Source organism: Capra hircus, chromosome 17 (assembly GCF_001704415.2).
Source record: "Capra hircus breed San Clemente chromosome 17, ASM170441v1, whole genome shotgun sequence".
In the NCBI taxonomy this organism is placed as follows: Eukaryota; Metazoa; Chordata; class Mammalia; order Artiodactyla; family Bovidae; genus Capra; species Capra hircus.
In genome coordinates, this window is record NC_030824.1 from 13896824 (window position 1) to 13922643 (window position 25820).

The 25820-nt window shown below is 46.0% G+C and overlaps 1 protein-coding gene across 1 annotated transcript in view; it reads right to left on the reverse strand.

The window, feature by feature from the left end:
- The window catches only part of KSR2 (kinase suppressor of ras 2), a 446835-nt gene that overhangs the window by 347928 nt on the left and 73087 nt on the right, over nucleotides 1-25820 (reverse strand). The window contains exons 2-3 of the mRNA XM_018061222.1: nucleotides 9564-9704; nucleotides 5707-5857 (exon numbers count right to left, since the gene is read on the reverse strand). Of these exons, the coding sequence (XP_017916711.1) occupies nucleotides 5707-5857; nucleotides 9564-9704 (292 nt within the window). The remainder of the gene's footprint in view (nucleotides 1-5706; nucleotides 5858-9563; nucleotides 9705-25820) is intronic.

Below are 25820 nucleotides of genomic sequence, written 5' to 3' on the forward strand. Positions count from 1 at the left end.
CCAAAAGTCAGTAGGGTGGAAATGACCGTCATCTCCACTCTACTCATGAAACTAAGCTCAGAATCAGGAGGTACCAAACTCAAAGTCACCCAGCTGACAGGTTTGTCTGATGCCAGGTTCCATACTCCGAGCAGACAACTGAGGACTAAGGAGACCCTGGAAAGGAAAACAGTGATGGGGAGGGAGGCCTGACTGATCACTCTTTTTAATATGACAGCTGTCCCCTGTTCCCAGGGGACACTACTGATCTGCCTTCACCAGCTCAACTTTCCATTTTCTCCACAGCTCTTAGTCTAACACACTTTATAATGTACATGCTTATTATGATATAATTTATTGCCTGTCTCCCCCCGCTAGAATGTAAACTCCACGAAGACATATATCTAAGCATGTGTTTTCAGAGAGTGCCTGGCATAACTGAAGCACTGATAAATTCTGTTAAATGAGCGAATGAATGCTTTCCGGTTTCAGGTCACAGCTGATATGATAAGGAAAGGTTAAGACACCCTGGCTTCGGGGTTCTTGGAGCTTGTTGAAGGGAGGATTGAGTATTCTTTGGTGTCAGGCAAAAGCTGACCTAACAAACTGTGAGAAGAGATGAAAGGGTTAAGCTTTCCTGTCTTTGGGGTTCCTTGGGAACCTGGAAATAAGGAGAGCCCCAGAACCCAAGGAGAAAAACTAAGATTAGAGTTAACAACCCTAAAATCAACCTGCCCCTATGCTCTGAGACAGAGGCAGAGATTACACTCATTCCTGGCCGAACAGAAAGCTCCCTTGTCTCCACAAGCTTGGTTTCCACATGGGTTTCTCAACACAACTTTTATTCCTTCAGTCACTCAACAAACACACATTGAGTCCCCACTACACACCAGAATTTTAAATATCTGATTTCACTGGCTGTTGGAAGCTCCAGCTTTCTGGCTGAGACGTTGGGATACCAAAGATGAATATGGTATGACCCTCAAGAAACAAGAATCGGGTGGGAAAGACTCACGTGTGTGTGTGTGTGTGTGTGTGTGTGTGTGTGTGTGTGTGTGTTTTCCTCTAGTTTGGGATACATTTTTGGTTAAGGTGAAGGGTGGGGGAAATGGCAGGAACCATCCAGCTCCCCAGAGAGTTTGAAGCCTCAAGGAACCGGTGGTAATTTCCGAGAGGAGAGAACGTAAAGCAAGGATTGTTGAAGGGTGGCTCACTGCTTCCCCCTGGTGGAGACGAGTAGCAAGCACTTCAGGTGGTCTTCCCAAACTTCCTTCACCACAGGCAGGTAACCTGGGCCCGCTGCCAGCAACAGAGGGGTGAAGGGCATGCGGCCAACCGCGTCTGCTTCAGAGACCTAACGGTCAGATGAGGGCGTGAGTCAAGGACGCTGGAAGTCACTGTTAGACACGGTCGTTCGGTGGTAGAATCATTCATTCATCCATTCACCCAATAAGGTGTGGAAGTTTAGAGGCAGGAGCGGGCTGTGAGGATAAGCAGGGATCCATCAGGAGGACAAAGGGGAATGGAATTCTAGCCAGAGAGGTGGGTGTCGAGATGGGAAATCCATGTCTGATCTAGGAAACCCTCAGTAACTAATAGATTAATTGGGTATTTAGGACTTGTTGGGGAAATGTGAACAGTGGGCTTCCAGAAGGGAGCTGGAATCTGAGGAGGCTGGCGTCCATAAGAGAGCCTGTACGTGCAGGCACTGGGGAGTTTTCCTGTGCTACATGAGGGCAGGAGGTGTATTGAGATATTTACTGTCCCTCCTACAGGTTAGCTATATAGCTGGGAATAAAATGGTGAACAAAAACAGATACAATTCCTGTTCTCTCACAGCTTTAGGTCTACTAAGGAAGAGAGACATCCATTTAGGAAAAAAACACTCTTTAAAGAAGTTTAAATTAAAATCTGAAAGGTGGCACCATAACATCAACGAAGAGCAGAAGTAAAGTACAATACTGATATTAAGGAGACTCAGGGACTTCCTCAATGCTCCGGGGGTTAAGACTCTGCCTTCCAATGCAGCAGGCCTGGGTTCCATCCTTGGTGGAGTAACTAACACCCCACGTGTCACAAGGTGCAGCAAAAAAGAGAGAGAGAGAGACTCAGAGCTGAGTGGACAGTGCTCTACTGCACTGAGGTTCTCTCCAAGCTGACCTTGGTGCTGGAAGAATCTCGGCATGGGCACAGACCTTAGAGGACCCAGTGGCTCAAAGGGTGGCATCAGAGGTAGGGCATCGTTGAAGGAATCTTAGCTGCCTGGGAAGGGTTGGTGGTGGCAGAAGGATCAATAAGATCAATATCTTTTCGAACTGTGGCTCAAAGTCCAAAGTGGGGTGTGAGGTCAAAGGGGCGGGTCATCACCAGCATTCAGTAAATGACATGGAATACACCAGAAAAAAGTGCACAAAATGCCACGCACAGTAGGAATGGAGACTGCTTCCTTGCGTATGTGAATGTGTACACGTGTGTTTGTGTATTTGCATGTGCGTAAGCCATACGTGAACCGTGAACTTCCAGATGTTCAAGCTGGTTTTAGAAAAGGCAGAGGAACCAGAGATCAAATTGCCAACATCCACTGGATCACGGAAAAAGGAAGATAGTTCCAGAAAAACATCTATTTCTGCTTTATTGACTATGCCAAAGCCTTTGACTGTGTGGATCACAATAAACTGTGGACAATTCTGAAAGAGATGGGAATACCAGACCACCTGACCTGCCTCTTAAGAAACCGATATGCAGGTCAGGAAGCAACAGTTAGAACTGGACATGGAACAACAGACTGGTTCCAAATAGGAAAAGGAGTACGTCAAGGCTGTATATTGTCACCCTGCTTATTTAACTTCTATGCAGAGTACATCATGAGAAACGCTGGACTGGAAGAAACACAAGCTGGAATCAAGATTGCTGGGAGAAATATCAATAACCTCAGATATGCAGATGACACCACCCTTATGGCAGAAAGTGAAGAGGAACTAAAAAGCCTCTTGATGAGAGTGAAAGAGGAGAGTGAAAAAGTTGGCTTAGAGCTCAACATTCAGAAAACGAAGATCATGGCATCTGGTCCCATCACTTCATGGCAAATAGATGGGGAAACAGAAACAGTGTCAGACTTTATTTTGGGGGGCTCCAAAATCACTGCAGATGGTGACTGCAGCTACGAAATTAAAAGATGCTTACTCCTTGGAAGGAAAGTTATGACCAACCCAGATAGCATATTCAAAAGCAGAGACATTACTTTGCCAACAAAGGTCCATCTAGTCAAGGCTATGGTTTTTCCTGTGGTCATGTATGGATGTGAGAGTTGGATGGTGAAAAAAGCTGGGCACCAAAGAATTTATGCTTTTGAACTGTGGTGTTGGAGAAGACTCTTAAGAGTCCCTTGGACTTCAAGGAGATCCAACCAGTCCATCCTAAAGGAGATCAGTCCTGGGTGTTCTTTGGAAAGAATGATGCTAAAGCTGAAACTCCAGTACTTTGGCCACCTCATGCAAAGAGTTGACTCACTGGAAAAGACTCTGATGCTGGGAGGGATTGGGGGCAGGAGGAAAAGGGGACGACAGAGAATGAGATGGCTGGATGGCATCACTGACTCGATGGACATGAGTTTGGGTGAACTCAGGGAGTTGGTGATGGACAGGGAGGCCTGGCGTGCTGCGATTCACGGGGTGGCAAAGAGTCGGACACGACTGAGCGACTGAACTGACCTGAGCTGAAAGGGCTGCAACATAAGTCATATTTGTTCCTGTGCATCGTGATCAAAAACTTTTGGAAAACTCCAGACTAGAGTCCTTCTCAAGTCTCAGCCAGCCCAGGATGTTACAGAGGATGATGGCCCAGCCCATGGCGAAGTGACATAAACCCCTTTCTCAGGAGGAACTGGGGTCCAGCTCATTTATAAGGACTTTTTCAAACTCAGCAGCACAGTTCTGAAGAGAAGATATTAACTCTGAAAAGCAATTAAGAACCTAACCTCAAATGCTCACTCTCATACATTGTAGGGGGGTAGGGGTTGGAGAGAGGCAAAAATTGGCACAAATTTTGGGGAGGTCATGTGGCAAGGTTTACCAGAAGTTTTAAAATATGGACATACTTTGCTGGAACCCCACTCGTATGAATTCACACTACAGGGATCACCAAGGATGCACCTAAAGTTAACACTCAGAACTGTTCACTGCAGCAATGCTTATCATAGGAGAAAAAACAGACACACCGTATCTTTCTAGAACTAGGAGGTGGGTGAAATGGTGGCAGAATTCAGGCTTTAAAAATGAGCAGCAAATGCATTTATTGACAGAGGAAGGTGTTTGTGATATAATACTGCAATTCGGTGCAGTTTTTTAAGGGTGAGAAAACTGCCACCTGCTTCTCACAGCAGGGGGAGAGGAGTCACCTTGAAGCAGGTTTTGTCTGCGCTGAGTGCCTTTCTTAACTATGCAAATATGAGGTGAGTCAGTAGCTTTGTACCAGAGTGAAGAATAACATGACCTTTATAGTTAGTCAACCAGGGATAATTGTGCACCCTCCCTGGAACATTTAGAAACATCTAGAGATGGTTCTGTTTGTCGTGACAGGGGGTGTTACTGGTGTCTAGTGGACAGAGGCCAGGAAAGCCACCAAATATCCTTCAAGGCAAGACAGCCCCCAACTCAGGGATGCCTGATGGTGACTGTAGCCATCGTTAGAATCCGCTAGCAAGAAAGAACACAAAAAGCCATCTGTGGGGGAGCTGGCCCAATGACCTGCTTCAAGTATGTTCTTCTCTGTCCACTTCCATATACCGAGTCCGGCTGGCACATACAGTCATTCCATAAATGCTCGCCGAATGTTGCATGTTGAATCCATCGAGGGTACCTATGAACATCCACCTGACTGTGCCAGACTGGTGCTCAGCAGTGACTCCTTGTGGCAGGAACTGGAACAACAGCGCAGGTGGACCAATAATGCTTTTCTTTGGTTGATGTTAGCAGAGCTGATCTCTTAGGACTGAAAAGGCCCCGCAAATTGTGGGAAAATCATGAGACTAGAGGAAAGCAGGAAGCCTCAGTCAGGACGAATTTTGATGTCTTGTTAATCAGGGCAAACAGAGATTTGAGCAATTAATGAGAAATAGCAACGGAAGATGACAATATATTTGGACCTCAAACTGATAAAACAAGTGAGAGCTTATTTTGCTGGGTGAAAAAAGTAGGTTTCAAAATCATATGTATGGCTAGCCCTAATTTTATGGTTTTATCATTGACCATTTAAAGACACTACATACATACCCATTTGTCAGGAAGAATTACACCAAAAACTATACCAAAACGATAACAGTAGAGGGTGGGGACTTGGGGCTGCTATTTTATCTATATTTCAACTTATTTTACAATGAATTTATATTATTTATGTAAGAAAATAAGTTAGATGCTGAGCCTAAATACAAAGGCACGTCACAATGTCTAGAGTAACAAGACCCCTCAACTTTCACACACGTCCAATATTTCCATATCTGGACCTTAATTATCCAGAACCAAATGCTGAACGACCTCAGAAGGGTGGGCAAGAGCAGCTGCCCTGACCACCTCTGGCTCCGAACCCCAGGCCCCTTTCCTCTGCTCATGAGCGGCACACACCATCCAGAACCGACTCCGCCTCAACCTGGCCTGCAGGTGCGGGAACAGGAACCCGCGGGAACGCTGGCGCACGCTGGGGATGAGCGTCCATCCCCATGGGTCTGCTCACCTGACATATGGACGTTCCGGAGGCAGGAGAGGGAGGCATTGAGGCGGGCACACTCCTCCCGGTTGGCCCCGTATTTCTCCACGGTCTCACACACCTGCTCATCTGTCATCTCCAAGAGGTCCTCCAGACTCAGCTGGCCCGGGGTGATCTCCTAGAGGAGGGAAGAGAGAGGAGGGTAACCAGACCCGAAGCGCCCTGAGAGGAGGCCTCCATGCCGTCCTCTAGTGGTACCTAGCGGAACGCCAGGCTCTGGGTGGACGTCTGCTTGGGATTGCTGTCTTGGAGTCAGACAGGCCTGGATCTGAATCTCAGCCTTGCCACTCGGTAGCTAAATGACCCTGGGCAAATAACTTAACCTCTCTGAGCCTCACTTTTCTCACCTGTAAAATGGGAATCTTAAGCTCATGAGCTTTGTAAAGTAACACATATGCTCATATGCTATGTATCCACACCGTTAGAGAGCTCTGCAAATGGTAGCCGTTAATTACCTGTCTGTCTGCCTATCCAGCTCCTGAACTCCTTATGGGTAAGGCTCCAGTTTACTCATCTTGGAGGGTTCTGAATGCCTCCTGCCCTGCTTGGACTGCACTGACTTGCTGCAAATCCCGGGTAACCTCAGAGCAGAGCAAACCAGACAGCCCCAGTTTCCTGATGGCTGGTCTCCATTCCCTGCTTCTTTTTTTCCAAGCCACACACATTATAGGGTTCAGATTGGGGGTTCAGGAGCCCTAAGGGGAAATGGGGGCTGGGACCCTGTGGGTGGTTCAATGCTGTCAGTGAAACAGGGTTTGTGTCTGAGCCCGACTAGAGGCATGATTTTGCAACCTAAGACAAAGGGGAGCATTGCATGGAGTGGGGGAAAAGGACACCTCTGAAGACAAGGGCTGGGAAAAGAAAAGGAAGATTCCCGAGTATAAATGTGTGGGTCAGATGTCCCTTCACCACTGTCAGCAACCACTCCCTTCCCCCAAACCGTGTGTCTCTGTACACTACAAAACGGACACACCTCCAAATTTGTCAATTTCTATGTTTATGTATTCACAAAAACTAGACTTCACATTATAGCACTTAATGATAACCAGTGTTTTTACGTATTATTTTTATTTTGAAAGAAAGAGTTTGAGATATCAAAGAATGGCGATTCGGAGGCACTACTGTGGAGTAGTTCTGCCCTCTTGTGGCCATATCTATGTATTACAACAGAAAGATGAAAACCGCATCGGCACAAAAAATTCTATTTAAAAAAAAGCTGCCAGGCAAAAGCTGAAACCCAGTCAGCGCCTTTCCAACTCACTAGGTCATGGGTGGAGAGAATAGTAATGAGTCACATAGAAGCTTTCTCAAATAGGGACTGTTACAGGGGTAGCGCCACTTTAATAAAGGTGACGGACCAAGATCTGGAAGTATTGATATAAAACGAGATACATTTAGAAGGGATGATTCACAACATAAAAGAATTCTCCACTTTGCTGCAAGAGTCACTTGCGTGTTTTAATCCTATTATGTATCCTCCAAAATACTCAATTTACACTAAAGTTTATAGCTCACACCCACACATCACAAAAGGAAAAATGACAGAAAAAAATGCAGAAGGCTTTAACATGCTTGAGCCAAAAGAGGAGAAGCATTTCTGTTGGATATAATAATAATAGACGAAATAGATGTAACACCACTTTAAGTGCTCTTCGTGGATTTTCTTTCAAGGTCACAAAGACCACATAAAGCAGGTACTTCTACCATCATCACCAGTCTGTACATAGGAAACTAGAATTCAGAAAAGTTAGACCACTACCCAGGGTCACACAGGAAGTTTGAACCCAGGCAGTCTCTCTTGGGAGCGTTCTCTAAAGTGCCTGTTCCTCCGCAGAAGGTGGCCCTCTTGTGGACATGTGCGGGAGTTGCAGAGAGAGAGCTGGAAACCCTGCTACGTCCACACCGCCTGGTGGATGGCCTTGGACTTCGTTTATTCCAACAAACTAAAGTGAGAGCCTGAGCTCAAGCACCTGCAGCCCAGGTAAATGTAAATGAACAAAGCTGCAAACTCGCCTGCGGTTTCCTAAGGGGCAGACTGACACCAGACAAATTCAGTTCTGTGTGTCAGCAATTCCGATTTTTCAAGAGAAGTCGAAGACCTGAGTTTTTAGTGCAAACTCTTTCAACTTTTACATATGGGCTCAAAAATAATTTTTCAGACAAAAAAAAATCTGTGCATCAGATACAAGCTAAGACAGAGGGCCGCTAGTTTTCAACCCCTGAAGATTAGTCTCCGTCTCATTCGCCTCATTTGATAAATAAATGGTTCCAAAAGCCTCTGAAAAGTGTATACAGGGTCAAGCAAATAAAATGTACTGCTTGAACTTTTATGAGACCTTTCATTTGAAGGATGTTCACAAGAAACCACCATCCTGGGAATGGCACTAAGAAACACAGACGCATACGCCATCTGGTGCGCAGGCGCAAGATGGGGTGGGGAGGATGGAGAGGATGGGGAAACGTGGGAGGGTCCTGCGTCCCCAGTTCAGGGCTGTTAGATGTGGTGGGTTCAGGCAAGATTACACTGAGGACGAGGTCTAAAAAAGACAAAAGGCAGAAGAGGATCTTTCAGACCTCTCCGAGAAGGAAGCAGGGAGTGCCTTGAGAAATGGCACTTGGCCCTGCAGGCAAGGGGCACACCCAGCACCCCCTCTCCCCAGCTCAGAAAGGCCCCCACATCAGGAAAACAAGGAGAAAGCATCGTGCTTCCCACCTCACCCTCTGGAGTCTGTCTGAGCTGGCTTTTCCTGCTAGCCCCTCCCACTCACTAGCAGGGCAAGTCCCTCCATCTCCCAGCCTCAGTTCCTTGCTCGGTACAATGGGGTAACAGTCAGACCAACCTCAAAGGTCATCGTGAGGGTCTGAACACTCTCCAGAGCTGAGAGCCTGCATGTAAAGCCCTCAATACTATGCCTGGCCCTGAAGATTCAATGAATGTGGAAAGGTTCCACGCAGTCACTAATAACAGTGGGGACCCAAGATCCCAGAGGGCAAGGAAATCTCACCACCCTTGAAACCTTAAGGATGTGGTCGACCCTGGAGGGTGGACACAAGACAACAGGTGTTTTGGCTTTGTCACTGGAAAACCCATTACTTCCTAAGTTTTCAACAACAGCAATGACAATACAATAGTAAGCTGACATTTCCTGGGTACAATTAGGTCTCAGACTATGGTCTGAACATTTTACACAGATTATCTCATTTTATCACACCAGCTACTTAAGAAGAGGAGAGAAAACTAATGTCTTAAGACCGGGCTGCCTGGTACAGTGGCCACTGGCCTCACTAACAAACATTAAATACAATCAAAAATTCAGTTCCTCAGTCACATGCACTGACCACAGTTCCAGTGCTCAGTAGCTTACATCCGGCTGGTGGCCACTGCATCAGGCAGCATAGATATGAAATATTTCCATCATAGTGGAACATTCTGCTGGACAGCACCCATCTAAGGGGTAAAATTATCTGACCCAAGTCACCACACGAGTCCTTAAGTGGCAGAGTTGAAAGAGGGTCTACCTGACTCTAGAACCACACTCTTTCTTTCTTTGGCTACACTGTGTGGGCGCTTAGTTTCCTAACTAGGGATCGAACCTGTGCCCTCTGCTGTGGAAGCACAGATCCCTAACCGCTGAACCACCAGGGAAGTCCCTAGGAACACTTTCTCACTGACTTCATTCATTCAGAGCATCAGAGATGCTCTGTATTTTCATCCCACACACATTCAAGTCCTACTATGTGCCAGACACAGCCAAAACCCCACTGCCTGAGGGGGCTGGCTACCAGCCGATAAGGGGCATGGGGCAGGGGTCGCCTCCGGTCACCTCAAGGACTTCCTTCCTCACGTCGACGATCCGGAACCAGTGCCGGAGCTGGGGGAAGCCGTCCAGCTCAGCGTTGCGTTCCTGCAGGGCGACCTTCTTTTTGCAGGACAGCTGCCGGCTGAAGTACTTCACCAGCTTGCTCTGCGGAGAGACACAGAACACAGAGGACACGTCTCAGAGGTATTACCGCAGGAGGACAGGCAGGTATCTCCCCAGCGTTCCCTCCCACCCCAAGTCCATCCAGCTCTACTTTAAAGGCCCGTTCAGCCGCAGTGAGACCCGGTTTCCACTCATGACCCAACTGTGTTGGTGAAGACGGACACACGCAGGTTCCAACATTTTGCCGGGAGCGAGGCGTGTAAAGTTCCCGCGGAGTGGGGCTGTGGGACTTGGGCTGTATCCATCCACGTCTCCACTGCACAAAGGTCTCCTTTGACCTTCGCAGTTGCACTTCTGGGAACTTCTCTCTCAGACCCCTCATCCTATGGCAAATGACCAGAAAAGGAGACTTCCTACACATCTGTTTGCGTTGGTGAAAGACTGCAAACACCCCAAGGGGTCATATGTAGGAGACTCTTCATAAATGAGGATACAGGCCCACAAGGAGCTCTATGCAGCTGTAGAATAAAGCGAGGAAGCGTGCTATTGTACTTAGACAAGATGCGCTGATAAAAATTTAAAAAAAAATACTCTCGCTCATGTGGGAAATTTTACATTTGTAGATCTTTGTAAACGAAGACACTCTCTGGAAGGATCTCTAATATTCTAGGGAAGGGAAGAGGGAGGGTGGGTAGCAGACGCGAGAGGAACCTTTGCTTAACTCGTTGTGTATTATTTCAATCTTAAGACACATGCAGATATTCAAAAATTAACAAATACTTTTAAAATGAGATGGACCCCGGCACTTCCCTGGTGGTTCAGTGGTTAAGACTCCATGATTCCACTGCAGAGGGACCCGGGTTCCATCCCTGCTTGGGGAAGGGTTCCATCCCTGCTTGGGGAACTAAGACCCTGCATGCCCCTCGGAGCAGCCAAACAAATAAATTTTAAAAATAAAATGAGATGGACCTGAACTCATGCTTCTAGAGGGATGCCATGGCGTGAAAAAGGCAAGTTTTTTTTTTTTTTACTGCCTATTTTGTAAAAGCTAACAACAGTAACAAAAGAAAGGCAATAGGCATGTATGAGCAGAGAAAAAGTGTGCAAGACACACCCCCCAGCCTGCTAAGTTGGGATGGGGAGGCCCTATAGATGGGGTGACAAAAAATGGCTTTGCATTTCTCTATATATTTTTGCCTTGTTCCAATAGTTACCCAAAGTATATTATCATCTTTGTGATATAAAATCTATTTAATAAAGATAATTCAATGAAACAAAAATAAAAATCTTTAGGTGTATAAATGCCTTTGACATTTCAAAGCACCTGTCAATCAATATTTATCAAGAAGACAGTCCTGGAATTCTGTGGTTGGTTAGTCGCTAAGTCTTGTCCGACTCTTTGTGATCCGATGGACTGTAGCCCGCCAGACTCTGCTGTCCATGGAATTCTCCAGGCAAGAATACTAGAGTAGGTTGCCATTTCCTTCTCCAGGGGATCTTCTAGACCCAGAGATCGAACCCACATCTCCTATGTTGGCAGGTGGACTCCTTACCACTGAGCCACCAGAGAAGCCCCCTGGAATTCTAGGATCACATAATTTGGAGCAAGGAATGACAGGAGCAGGCGTGTGTTTCTGTTCAGCTGGTGAGCACTGCCCTTCTTTTCGTAAAAACCGTGAGTCTCTTTTGGGGGAACCTTCCTTCTGTTAGGTAGGTAGAACAGGGAAGAGGAGTCCAAAGTGGCGGTGGCCACAGACAAGGAAGGGAAAAGCCCGCGAAAATGAAACAAAAGAAGGTCCGAGGACCGGAGTGAGGACCTCAGGTAAAACAAACACCACTCCTGGCTGGCCCAGTTTACACAGGACAGGCCCAGGGAGAGATAAACATATAAACAGAGGAGCCAGAGCCAGCTCTCTCGCTCGCTCTCCCACGCGCTGGGGCGCTCTTCTCGTGTCTTTAGATCAACGTGCCCTCACGCCTCGAAGATGGATCTTCCCGCTATCTTCTAAATAAAATAGAGCTGTAACAATGAGCTGTAACACTGATTTGTCTAAGAGCTATAACACGGTCCATTTGAGACCTGAGAGCTATAACATGGTCTATCCAAGACCTGAGAGCTGTGACTCGCCGAGGGGGCGTTAATGTCCGTCACTCCCAATCTTTGTTGTGACGAGACAAAGAACCGAGGAACATACGCTCTCGTGACACTTCTTTGGCTCCCAGTTCACATGGTTGAGACGAGGCTGGCCTCACCCACCCACCGCACCTGGGCTGCAGGGCGGGCTGGGGACCCACGCCTGGCCAGAGCACTGGGATCAGGGATAACAAGTGAGCCGGGCTGGGCCACAGAAAAGCCTCCCCAGGCTCCCTTCGCAAGCACTCAGAAGACAGCCCTCACTCCCCTCTAGAACTGTCAGGAGGGTGCCAGAGATGCCAGGAGCTGCCAGGGCATTCCTGCTGCCTGACACTGAAGTGCATTGGAAGAAACCAGAAAAGGGGTTTTTAAGCTAACATTAATTTTATTCACCTTACTAACAAAGAGAAAGTTGCCATTCTTGACAAGCCTACATTCCATTGCAATAACAGGCACCATAATCACATTAATAAGCCAATGTACCTAGAATACCTGTCATTTGGAATCTGTTTCGAGTGTTAAAGTAGAAAAATGTCCAAAAGAATGTCTTTCTTCTCTAACTTATTTCTGAATGAATAGGGTCTGACCTACTGAGAACTCAGAGCCAGGCTCTCAGCTGAGACATCTATAGAACTCTCCTGTCAGTCTGTTGTTTTATTCTATGAGTGGTTTAACAGTTATCTTTACACGGGTACGGAAAACCACACAGAATAAAAAAAGAAAAACTACACTCTGACGCATCCCCATCGTTCCTGGAGTACTTCCTTACTTTCTGGCACAACAAAGTTTTCCAGGTTCATCATCTCCTTTTCCTGCCCCAACCCTGGATCAGTCATTTCTCCAAGGAGTCTTGCTTGGTTCCTCATGGTATTCAGAAACCAAGATTTGGTGAGATCATTGACATTTCCAGTCCCCTCTGTAGACAGCCTGGGCACCATAGGTATGTGCAATGCATGTATGAATATGTAGACACATAAATATCATTAGGCTGCACTTACACTGATTTTGCTATCTCTCTGCATAGCTGACTGACACCTCTAATCCTAGTCAACACCCAGGGCTTCCTCTAGCATTTCCCCTCCCCACATTTGTATCACTCTTCTCAGACAGTGAGGAAAAACAATCCCCGATATATGTATTGGCTCCATCTGCTGAATCTAGTTAATTCCCCAACTCCACCAGGCCCTGCGTGGGTGCTGCCCTAGGAAACCCCGACCCCTGCGGGGCTGCCTCCTCACCCTGGTTCTGCTGCCTGCATTGTTGGTGCTGCTGCTTTTTAAACTGAAGCATACTTGATTTTCCATGTTGTGCTCATTTCTCCTGTACAGCAAAGTAATTCACTTAGACGTATATTCATGGAGCTTCCCTGATGATTCAGAGCTAAAGAATCTGCCTACCAGCGCAGAAGACATGGGTTCGATCCCTGGGTCAGGGAGGATCCCCTGGAGGAGGAAATGGCACCCCACTCCGGTATTCTTGCCTGGAGAATCCCATGGACAGAGGAGCCTGGTGGGCTCCAGTCCATAGGGTTGCAGAGAGTCATGACTTAACAACTGAGCAAGCATGTACCCACGCTACACATATACACATGCACACATATGCATATATTCTTTTTTACATTCTTCTCCGTTATAGTTTACTACAGGATACTGAATGTCTTGGTATGTCCCTGTGTCCTACTAGAGGACACTGTTGTTTATCCGTTTCTATGCATAACAGCTGTGTCTGCCAGTGCCAAACTCCCAGGCCACCCCTCCCTGCCCCACCCCACCCTCTTTGGCAAAACCACAAGTCTGCTCTCTGTGTCTGCTTCTGTTTTGCAGATAAGTTCATTTGCGCCGTATTTTAGATTCCGTATATAAGCGATATCATAAGGCATTTGTCTTCCTCTTTCTCACTTACTTCGCTTGGTATGACAACCTCTAGGCCCATCCATGTGGTTGCCCATGACATTACTCCTTCTCTTTTGTAGCAGCGCTATCCCACTGCATGCAGGCACCACATCTGCTTTACCCGCGCGTCTGTCAGCGGACGTGTCGGTTGCTGCCGTGTTCTGGCCACTGTACATAGTGCAGCTATGAACAGAGGGGTGTGTGTATCTTTTCGAGTCATCGGTTCGTCCGGATACACGCCCAGGAGTGGGACTGCAAGACCATGTGGCCTGCCTTGCTGCTGCTTGTGGCATGTTGCTGTTGTTGTTTCAGGTCTTGACATTTGCCAGTGGGCTCTCAAATCCCAAATTCAGGCCCCATCCCCAGCTGTGCTTTGGTTTCACACATTGAGAAGTGAATGTTAGTGAGGTTGACTTAATCTCAGTCTCAATATGGCCAAAATGGTTCTTTCACTGGCCACATGTAGCTAACTGGACATTTAGGGTATGGATAGTGTGACTAAGGAATGGAACTTTAAATTTAATTTAAATTTGAAAAGGGAAGTCATGTACAATATTTTTCTGTTAAACATAATTTTATTGTTTTGATAGAGCCGCATTTTACTTTAACCTTGAAATTTTAGTGTCTGAATTGAGGTATGCTATAAGTGTAAAATACACGCAATCGAAGACTTGATAGGAAAAAAATAACATAAAATATTTCATTAATATTTCTACATGGATCACATTTCAGTGATATTTTGGATACACTGGGTTAGATAAAATGTATTATTAAAATGAGTTTCATCTGTTTATTAATGTGGGTACTAGAAAATTTTAAATTATACATTTGGCTCACATCTGTCACTCTCGTTAGAGTTCTAATGGACAATGCTGCACTAGGGTTTCATCCTAAAGAAATAATTAAGGCTATTCATGAGGTCTTGCTCCAAGTAGATAATAGACATGAAAGACTGGAAACCTTCCAACTCTTCAATGACAGAAGTCTATGTAAATAAATTACAACTTATTCATACAATGCCATACCATTAAGATAATGTATTAAATATGTATGTGTAACATTTGTAATGTATAAATAATATATTAAAAGATTTATAAAACTTTATGGGTATAGATGCATACAAAAAAGCCTTGGGAGGGCTTCCCTGGTGGCTCAGAGGTAAAGAATCCACCTGCCAAAGCAGGGGACACAAGTTCGATCCCTGATCTGGGACGATCCCACATGCCGCGGGGCCACTAAGCCTGTGTGCCGCAACTATTGAGCCAGTGCACTGGAGCCTGGGAGCTGCAACTGCTGAGCCCATGTGCTGCAGATGCTGCAGCTTGCACGCTCTAGAGCCTGTGCTCTGCGTGAAGCCACACCTCTGCAATGAGAAGCCCATGCACCGCAGCTAGAGAGTAGCCCCCGCTGGCATCAGCTACAGAAAAGCCCAAGCAAAGCAGCAGCACAGCCAAAAGGAAATAAAAACATTAAAGAAATTTTTGTTTCTACCTTGGGAAAATATATAACAAAATATTAGCAGCAGTAAGATTACAAGTGACCTATTTTTTTGTCCTGTTTGCTCCTCTGTAGCAATATTAGAAAAATACAATGTGTATGTATTGCCTGCTTATCAATAGAAAAAAATGTTTGGAGAGCATTAGTGGGACCCATAGCTAACTGATACACCACCGCATCAACTCATGAAAATCTGACTTTGTCCCCAAAGCCCATCTCTGACGTCACCTTCTCCAGCAAGTCTTTATCAATTCCTTCCTGGCATTTTATTTGTACATACAGTATTATAAACTTTATTACTGTTTTCCTCACATCATAAGTGGTGAGTGATGAAGACACAGGAATCTTCATCCCTTCATTAAAGGATTAAGGAATCCTTTGCAGATTTGGAAGAATAAGTGAAATAAGCATCAGGGGGAGAAGGGGACGACAGAGGATGAGATGGCTGGATGGCATCACCAACTCGATGGACATGGGTTTGGGTGGACTCCGGGAGTTGGTGATGGACAGGGAGGCCTGGCGTGCTGCGGTTCATGGGGTCGCAGAGTCGGACATGACTGAGCGACTGAACTGAACTGAAGTAAGTGTTAGTCGCTCAGTTGTGCCTGACTCTGCGACCCCATGGACTGCAGCCCACTAGGCTCCTCTGTCCATGAGATTTTCCAGGCAAGGTTACTGGAGTGGGCTGCCATTTCTTTCTCCAGGGGATCTTCCCAAACCAGGATCAAACCCAGGTTTCCTGCACTGCAGACAGATTCTTTACCGACTGAGCTACAAGGGAGGCCTATAAGCCCATAGCATCATTGCTATTTGATAAAAATGGCATCACTGATAAAAATAAAAGTAGCATTATTGAGTGCTTGCATGTGCTTGTACATGCATCCTGTCACTGTTTCCCCACATCCCCTGGAGGCAGGTGCTGTTAAGAGCTACACTTCAAAGATGAAGAAATGAGGCCCAGAGAGATTAAGTTGTCTGCTCCCTGTCATACAACTTAAGCAGAGGGCAGGGATTCAAACCCATTCTGATTCCAAAGACCCAGTGTTGCAAAAAGGATCATCTTATTTTAACTATTTAATAAACACATTTATATATTTTCCTCGTAAAGGAGGAGCTAGAACATTTCAGACAAAGCTCCCTGTGACCACCCTTTCTCATGCTGGCCTCCTTCTCCATGGAGAAAATGGGGGAAACTATTGAGATTCATCTGGTGTCCATCATTCCAGACCCTTCCCATGTACATTCACATATGTGCTAGTGCTCAGTTGCTTCAGGCGTGTCCGACTCTGCAACCCCATGGACTGTAGCCCACGAGGCTCCTCTGTCCATGGGATTCTCCCGGCAAGAATACTGCAGTGGGTTGCCATGCCCTTCTCCAGGGGATCTTCCCAACCCAGGGATCAAACCCATGTCTTCTGCGTGCAGGCAGATTCTTTACTACTGAGCCACCTGGGAAGCCCTACTTTCCATAAATGTACATACATGTAGAAGCTCTGCAGTGTGGTTTGATGGGCAGGATTGTTTGTTGTTGTTGTTTTTTTCCACATCAATTATATCATATTTTTTCACTTGGTAGTAAGCCTCCAGGATCTCTCCCTGCTAGCTCATACTGATCTACCTCTTTCTTTTTAATCTTTGGCATGAGAGATTTTTTTGATACCAGGGTCAAAAGCCCATGATGCAAGCAGTTCTGGGATGTCTGCTGAGGGTGTCTTTGTCAGCTCCCATAAAGCATTTTCGGGACTAATGGCCTTAAAAGTGAACGTGAAGTCACTCAGTCGTGTCCAACTCTTTGTGACCCCATGGACTGTAGCCTACCAAGCTCCTCTGTCCATGGAATTTTCCAGGCAACAGTACTGGAGTGGATTGCCATTTCCTTCTCCAGTGGATCTTCCCAAACCCAGGTCTCCCACAGTGTAGACAGACGCTTTACCGTCTGAGCCACCAGGGAATGGCCTTGAACGTAACCACTATTCACTGAATATGCGCAGTGTGTCTGGTGCTGTGAGATAAGTGCTTTGAATATGTTTGTTCATTTTTAATGCACACAAAAATGCTAACTATGAGACAGATGTTCTGAGCCCGTTCTGTGAATGAGAAAACTGAGCATCAAAAATGTAAAAATGTTAAATCACTTGCCCGGATCCACAAAGTTACTTAAGTCATAATACTTAAGCAGGGAACCAGGGTATGATCCCGAAGCACCCTCTTTGCCAGGATACTAAACTATGAGTTGTTCATGGGTCCTTCCCATCAAACAGGAAGTTCAAAAGTTGGGCACTGACCCCGCAAGGGCAGGGAAATGGTCTCACTCATCTTGGGAAACCCACTGGCTGTTTTGGGAGTACATTTCTGAATTCCAGTTCTGAGGCTTGGATAAGTCATATCAGTTCCCTGGGCCTCTACTTTCTCATCTGTGAAATGGGTATATATCACCTTTGTTCACATGCCTACTGAGGCATCACAGGAGATGTCTGTACAGAAGACAGGCTGAGCCCCCCCATCACACACACACACACTGTGTCCTGACTACTTTGGATTCTGGAGAGGTGTTTCCAGGGTCACCCAGAAACTGGACCTATACCTGCCCAGAAGCCAGAAGCAAGGAACATCCCCACTATGATTCGGTAGAATTGGGGAGAGAGACAGTGTAGGAAGCAGATGAAGGGGAAGAGTCGGGTTGGAAGACAAGCCCAGGGCTTCCCCCGGAGTTAACGAAGAGCACCGATCACCTTTCAGGGAAGACCATGGCTGGTCTAAGCAGGGAAGAACCCAGGGAACTGCCCCCAGTGTGAGCTCAGACTGGGCAGAGAAGACGCAGCACCTCCCACATGGGGGCCCTGGGGCTCAGCAGCTCTTTCCACCAGGGCCCGGGGCGGGTGGTACAGGACAACCAAGGCTGTCAGCTAAAAGGGGCTCCCTCTGAGCCAGATGCAGCGAGAAGTGCTTTTTTACGAATTACTGATTTAATCCTCATGACGACATCACAGCACAGGTTCAATCACTGCCCAGCTCCATAACTGAGAAAATCACGGCCCAGAAAGGTTAAATAACTGGCCCAAGGTTACTCAGCTACTACGTGAATGAATCAAGATTTGAACCCAAGTCTAACAAACTCTTATTTCTTGATGACACACAAAGAGTGTTATGATCTACTTGCCAACAGCAATAACACAACAGGAACAGTATAATCTCATTTTCTGAATATAAAATGCATGTACAGACACACACAGAAGACAAGAAGGTAATACTCCAAAATGTTAGCACCTGCATCTCTGGATTATTAAAGGTGAGACTTATTTGCTCATTTCTGTGCATGTGTATCTTGTAATTTTTCCGTAAGCCTAAGTTATCTAAATAATAGCTACAAATGTCATGAAAATCAGATAGTTGCCAAAAATAAAGATGTGGGTCATTCACAATGTTAGCCATTTCAAATTAAATAAAATTTTAAATACATACATAATATATAAATAAACATAAAATTTCTATTTATGTATAAACACACACACATATTCCCATTTTACAGATGAGGAAAATGAGAGCCATAGAGCTTAAGTGGCCCTCCTAAGGCACTAGGTAATTTTACAAGTTAGTTCCCTCTTTCCCTAATTTCCTAACCATAACCTGGAGGTGTTAAAAATCAAACTTCCAGACGCATGCCCTGATCCAGACATTCTGATACAAGGAATCTAGAGAAGGGCCAGGAATCTACAGAAATGCAAGCATCCCCAGGATTCTGAGCATTAGGCAGCCTTGAGAAACATCCATCTCCTATCTGAATTACGTAATGAAAGCTAGTTGCTTCTCAGACAAGCTTAAGCATCCAGGTTCTTTCTTGGGCAACAAAATCAGGGCCAAAAAACATTTCCAGAAACCAGGGTGCAGCACTCCTGCCAGCAGTGCCCTTTAAGGGCTGTGGGCGCAGCTGCACAGCAGGCCTTTAGCAGGAGCTCGAGGGAGGAGTCCACGGGAATCCAAAGAGCAGGCTGCACAGGTCCAGGCCTAAAGGGGCTCCCAGTGGGGCAGACGAGACAGCCAGGCAAACACAACCACCACAGTCACGGGGCAGAGAACAGGAGCAGAAGGGCAGCCAGGGTTCAGCACAGGCACCAAGGATGAAAAAATCACGAAAACAGCCTCTCACACAACAGTGTTCCAAGATCCCAGGGCGGTACAAGTGGGTGTTCCGCGTTTATCCTAAGAGAAGTAAACCTTCTCATTCATTCATTTAAGATTTTTCAGGTACTCTCTAAATACAAAGAGCTTGGGAGAGGGGTGGGATCCAAGATCAGTTACACCCTCCCTGCCCTAAGGAAGGGCCATTCAAATATGGGAAGGCCCTGAAGGCCAGCCCCCTTCAGTTAAGGACAGAAACTGAGAGCATTTAGACATTTTAACAGAGGATGAGATGGTTAGATGGCACCATCAACTCAATGGACAGGATTTTGAGCAAACTCCGGGAGATAGCAAAGGACAGGGAAGCCTGTCATGCTGAGTCGGACATGACCGAGGAACTAAACGACAAGACATGTTAATGGCTATTTGACAGGGTAGTTTTTTGTTTTGTTGAACGTGATAGTTTCAAAGTGAAGCTTCCATTTTGTTTGGGGTTTGGGGCCCATTTCATTTTTCTAGTAAGTATACAATTTTTATCATATTTTTATAAGAGTATTGGCTCCAAAGTACCAGGAAAGAACAAAGCTGATTCTTCCCCCACACAAGGTGTAAGAGGCACTGACCTCCCCTTAGGGAATTTTCATGGATTGATCTCAATCTCCCTACACCACTAACTAAACTATTTTCCAAAATGATTCTAAAGATACTGCCTTATAAGAGCATCATGACAGTCCTGAAACAGGTGTTGGGCTGTTATTAACAAAATTCTACAAACGGTGAAACTGATGCTCTGAAGCTTGGGAACTATGTCAAAGCCCATCACTAAAGAAGCAGGAGGGTCAGGATTTGAACTCAGGAGCTAATTTCCAGTTCGGCTCCCTCTTCACCATAACTCTCCACCAAAGCAGGAGGTTCAAATCACCTGACTCGAGGTTGTGAAATACAATTAGAAAAGGGCCTTGGTCTGTCCTCACCCTGCCAGGTGTCCTGATTTCTTTTTAGGTCACCCTCAATTTAAGTCCATGCAGAGCCGAACTGCAAAACGTCCAAAGAAATCCCATCTTTAAGTGAGAAGCATTGGGTTTCTGGAAACAGCACATCCAAAGTGAGCCCACCACCTTTGGCCCCTGTACTGTCGGGTACAAAATCAGGTCTCGGTGGGCCTGAGGTCAGAAGGATCACAGGACTTGGGAAGAGTAGGAACGGAGATGTGTGTTTCCCCAGCTTCCCACCAGGGGGCAGCCTGGCACTGTCCACAATAGATGGAATAATTTCTCAGACCTTCCTGGATTTCAGCATCTTCCATGCCTTATTACAGTACTCCGTATTAGCATGATGATAAATTTAGCAGCATAAACAACAAAAAAAAAGTTTAAAGTCAAGACATGTGACAGAGCTATAAATAATCATGTCTGAAATCTCTAATGTGAAAATGGGTACTTTTCACTCAGAATCTAAACCAAGATAAACCCAGAGACCCATGAGCAAGCCCCTGGGGTTTGGTTTGCTGGAGTTCAAAACCTTCACCACTCAGATGGTTTTAAAAAGCACAATCAAAACAAACAACAACAACAAAAAAAAACTAAAGCAGAGTCTGGGGGCGCTGGAAAGGAGTGCAATACAGAACGAGGATCTACGTGGGCTTTCACAGAGCATATCGTGTGAACCTCATGGTTCACATGCCCATTTTACACATGAGGAAACTGAGGCTGAGGAGAGCTATAACCGGCCTTAACATCACACGAATGAACAGGCAGGCTCCAGAGCCCATTGTACCCCTCGGGGCTGCCTGTCAGCAGCCACCCGCATTCCTGCCTTCTCTTTAACAGTAACCGGCTAGCTGTGAGGAGCTCAAAGCACTAAATCCGAACGGTTCATGTCTTCCCACCGCCCAGACTTCTTTTCCTTTGGCGTTAGACATAAATGGCATTTTCCTGTCCTCTGGGTGTCATCCCCTCCCAACCATCCCCCGATGTCACCATCACAGCACCCTGTTTTTTTCCTCAGGAGCACTCAGGCTATCCCACAAATTATCCTGTTTATTGGTTTCCATGGTTACCCCCCACCCCCACCCCACCTCATCATCTCACACACCCATCGGAGTATCAGCTCAAAAGAGCACTGGCTTTTGCCTGTCTTTCCTCCCAGCTTTCAGATCAGTGCCTGGCAATACAAGACATTTTTCTTGGTCGTTCTATGAACTAGCATCATTGGCGAGGAGGGGGGTGGGGGTAAGTGCCGAGGCCTCTATCCAGAAATCTCAACTGCTTTTCCAGCGGGCACTGCACGTTCAGAGCCAGGCCAACCAGGCCCTGGCTTTGCCACCCAGGCTCTCCGAGGGTAAAGCAATAGCCCCGGCGGCCCAACGCCTTCCCGCGGTTGCCAGGGCGACCATTGTCATAACATCCCCGGCGCTGGGGGGACCAGCTGACAACAGAAGAGAATTATTTGACTCGATAAACGTCTCAAGTAACCGGCCATTTGCATCCGCAGGCAAATCCGCTACTGAGGGCTGGAGGCCTGGGAGACGCGCCCTTCCTCCTCTGCCAAAGTGAAAGTGAAGTCGCTCAGTCGTGTCCGACTCTGTGCGACCCCATAGACAGCAGCCCACCAGGCTCCTCCGTCCATGGGATTTTCCAGGCAAGAGTACTGGAGTGGGGTGCCATTGCCTTCTCCAAACCGGATCCCAATTAGAACAGGATTCCTCCAGCAGAGGCCAACCTCAGGCACCAGTCCAGCTCTGGCTCCCTCTGCCCACAACTGCCCGCTGCCTTGGGTTAAAGTCCTCAATGTTCCTGGTGGCTTTTCCTTTTCTCTATAGTCTTACTGCTAATGAATATTACAAACTCTAGGGAAAAAAAGGCTTCCTACATTTAATGAGCACTTACTTAGATGCTGGCCCCACTGGTAACTGCCTCACGTAATGGTAAATTACAATTTTAATATTTTTGCCATGACAATATATTTTGCTATACTACATAACATACACAGTTTATTATATGTAAATACATGTATTATGTTATTGTGGATTGTATATTATATATAATTTATTTGCCTAATATATATTCATATTCTTATATATATCATAGATAGTGATAAAGTGTTTGTCACTCAGTCGTGTCCGACTCTTTGCAACCCTATGGACTGTGGCCCACCAGGCTGCTCTGTCGGTGGGATTTCTCTGGGAGGAATACTGGAGTAAGTTGCCATTCCCTTCTGCAGGGGATCTTCCTGACCCAGGGATCGAACCAGGGTCTCCTGCATTGCAGGCAGATTCTTTACCATCTAATTCTAAATCTATAATACATAAGATAATTTTAAACATAGCAATATCTCTAGTATACAGCATATATATCTATAATAATAAAACTGACATTTGTTGATACTTTTTATACGCCAGCCCTATGCCTACTGCTTTAGTTGTGTTAAGAATGATGCTCTTATCAATGATCTATTATGCAATAATATATTCATAATCATAGCTAAGTTTAACTGAGCTACCTACCATGTATCAGACACTGCGCTAAATGCTTCATTCATGTTATATGTCATATGCACCCTAAGAGCCAAGAACTTTATCACTCCCCATTTTTATTTTAAAATTTTTTTTTTGGCTGCGCTGCTTGTAGGATCTTGGTTCCCCAACTGAGGATCAAACTCATGCCCCTCTGCAGTAGAAGCATTGGGCCCTCACCACTGGACTGCCAGGGCATTCCCTAATCTGATTTTTAAGATGAGAAAATGGAGGTACAGAGTGATGGTATAATTTGCCTAAGGTCAGAGAGATAACAAGAAGGGGCTGAAAGCCTGGTCCGTTCCATATTTCCATTCCACACTTCAAAGATGTCGACCTTTAGCTCCCTTAGGGGAGCTTGTTAAGAGCACACAGGCTGAGCCCCTGCTCCCCGCAACCCACACGTGCAGAATCAAATACTCCTGAGGACGAGGGGGGGAGGGGGCTTTTCTTCTTGTTCCTTTTAAACAAGGTCCCCAGAGAGTTCTGACAGAGGCAGAGAGGTGCAGAACCACTGCCGAAGGGTTCTTTATCAGCCACTGCCACTGCAGCGCCAACAGGTGATCTGATTAAACGAGGGAGTCTGGAGGGGCTCGAATTCCGGAGAGGGCTTAGTGACCAATCGTCCTGAAAATGAGGAGAACAGGGGGAAAATAAGATTGCAGGGTCCCCTCAGGCAACCTTAGCTTGTGTCCCCGCTGTAACCTCTCCCAACCTTTCTGGAACAAGGACAGCCTGTGTGAAGAGTAATAAGTAATAGCACACACTTTTGACCAGGACCGGCTTGAGGAGGGCAAAGCCAGACAGTCAAAATGACCTCTCACTGCCCATCCCCTGGCCCTCCTCCCTTAATCGGTCCACCAGGGACCAAGCTGTACAGAGAAATATAAGCTTGCAGGGTGGGGACCCACGCTTTGTACCTACACTGCGAAGCATGAGACTTCCTGGCAAGTGACAAAGATAGATGAAGTTATTTAAAAAAGAAAAAAAAAGACCAGTGGGTGGGCATGGCATAAGAGGAGGCATGGCTGGAAGTTTTGGGGGGCCCTGTCTGTGGTCCCTGTGCTACTGGGGGAAGAAAGCCAGACTCAAAAGAGGAGCAGCCAAGAACATCTGTGGAAGGTCTGGCCTGGGCCATGTGCTGCCTTACTCTTCACTGTCCAAATGAGAGGGAAAGTAGAACTTACAGGCATAAAGCAAGACCAGACGACGCAAGGAAAAAACACAAAACCTGCGAACACTGAAAGCAGGTCTCATTTGGGCAACTGCTGCTGCTGCTGCTGCTGCTAAGTCGCTGCAGTCGTGTCCGACTTTATGCGACCCCATGGACGGCAGCCCACCAGGCTCCCCTGTCCCTGGGGTTCTCCAGGCAAGAACACTGGAGTGGGTTGCCATTTCCTTCTCCAATGCATGAAAGTGAAAAGCGAAAGTGAAGTTGCTCAGTCATGTCCGACTCTTCGCGACCCCATGGATGGCAGCCCACCAGGCTCCTCCATCCATGGGATTTTCCAGGCAACTACTCCAGCTTAATGCTGGAAACCTATTCCATCTAGAGCTGTGCTTTCCAATACACCAGCCACTCAGCACACATGGCTTGGTATAGGTACCTTTAAATTAACTAAAATTACATAAATAATCAACATACTGACTAAACAAGGTTGAGGCAGCTTATGCGTACTGCTAACAAAAATCCAGAAAGCAATATCTAGCAAAAATCCAGATTGGCCATTAAGTGACCTCAGACAATCAGAGAATTCACCTCCCAAAAACATCATTAAAATGGAAGCTTGTAATTGCGTGAGGTAAACCAGTTTCCTGAACAGGTTAGCATCTTTAGGCTCTGGGAAAATCTATGATGAATTATTAGACATATTTAAGATAATTAAACCTGTAATAGTAATATTTAAATTAAAGAGTCTGTGCCTTTGGAGTATTTCTTTTACATTCTCTGAATGTTTTACATAGGGTCAATTAGGGGAAGACTTCACCTTCCTAATTCTAATTTCAAATGTGTAACTGAATAACTGGTTTACATTTTAAGTTGAAATTGTACTCCATTCATGTACTATATTAGAAAGTGGCTTAAGGCCCAGTATATTTTACAAGTTTATTTTTTTAGATTTCCGTGTGCTCTGTAAGTAGTTGGGGAGGCTTGTCTGTCAACTGAGTACTCAAAAATTCTGTATCTCAAATTTATAAATATAGTTAAAATTGTTTGAAGGTGTTTAATTCACTAAGGTTGTCAATGGACGCAAACGTTATTATGCAAAATTCCCTTATATGTGACTGCTAAAATGTCCTGAACGTATATGACTAGAATAATACTGCCTGTCAGCTGAATTTAAAGCATAAGGAGAATAAGGGTATTGAAAAAAATTTTGCTTTAATAAACTATTAGCTTCTAAGACCAAAAAATAATTACATAAAAGTAAAAATTCCTTTCTTCAGTTGCACTACCCACATTTCAGGTCGTCAGCAGCCATGTGTGGCCAGCAGCTATGGTGCTGAGCAACACAGAAGTAGACTACGTCCATCACTCATAGGGTGTTCCCCTACACACATCTCCAGCTTTTAGGAGATCTCTTAGGAAACAAACACCCCAAAGCCTTTCCCCGCAGAGGGGACAACTTGACTCTTTCCAAGATGTTCAGGACTGGAAAATGCTTGGGAAATGCAGGCTCCTGAAGACAAGAGGCAAGCTCCAGAGGGGACTTGGGATGGGAGAGACGGAGAACAGTACAGGGAATGCTGGCTGTGAAATTTACTCCAGAATGAAGACAATCCATAAAAGTCTGCAGGAGGAAGCATACAAGCGATAAACCTCTACCCCTGTCCATTTTATTTGATGATGGAGTTTTGCCAAATTCTCGATATTGCTCTCACTCTGATCCCCACTCAGTACTGAGCGGCTCTGAACCGGGAATCAGGGAGTGGTTTAATCGAGCTTGGTTTTCTTCCCCCCATTTGCTACATTTCACAGGCAACCTAAAGGATTCTGACCC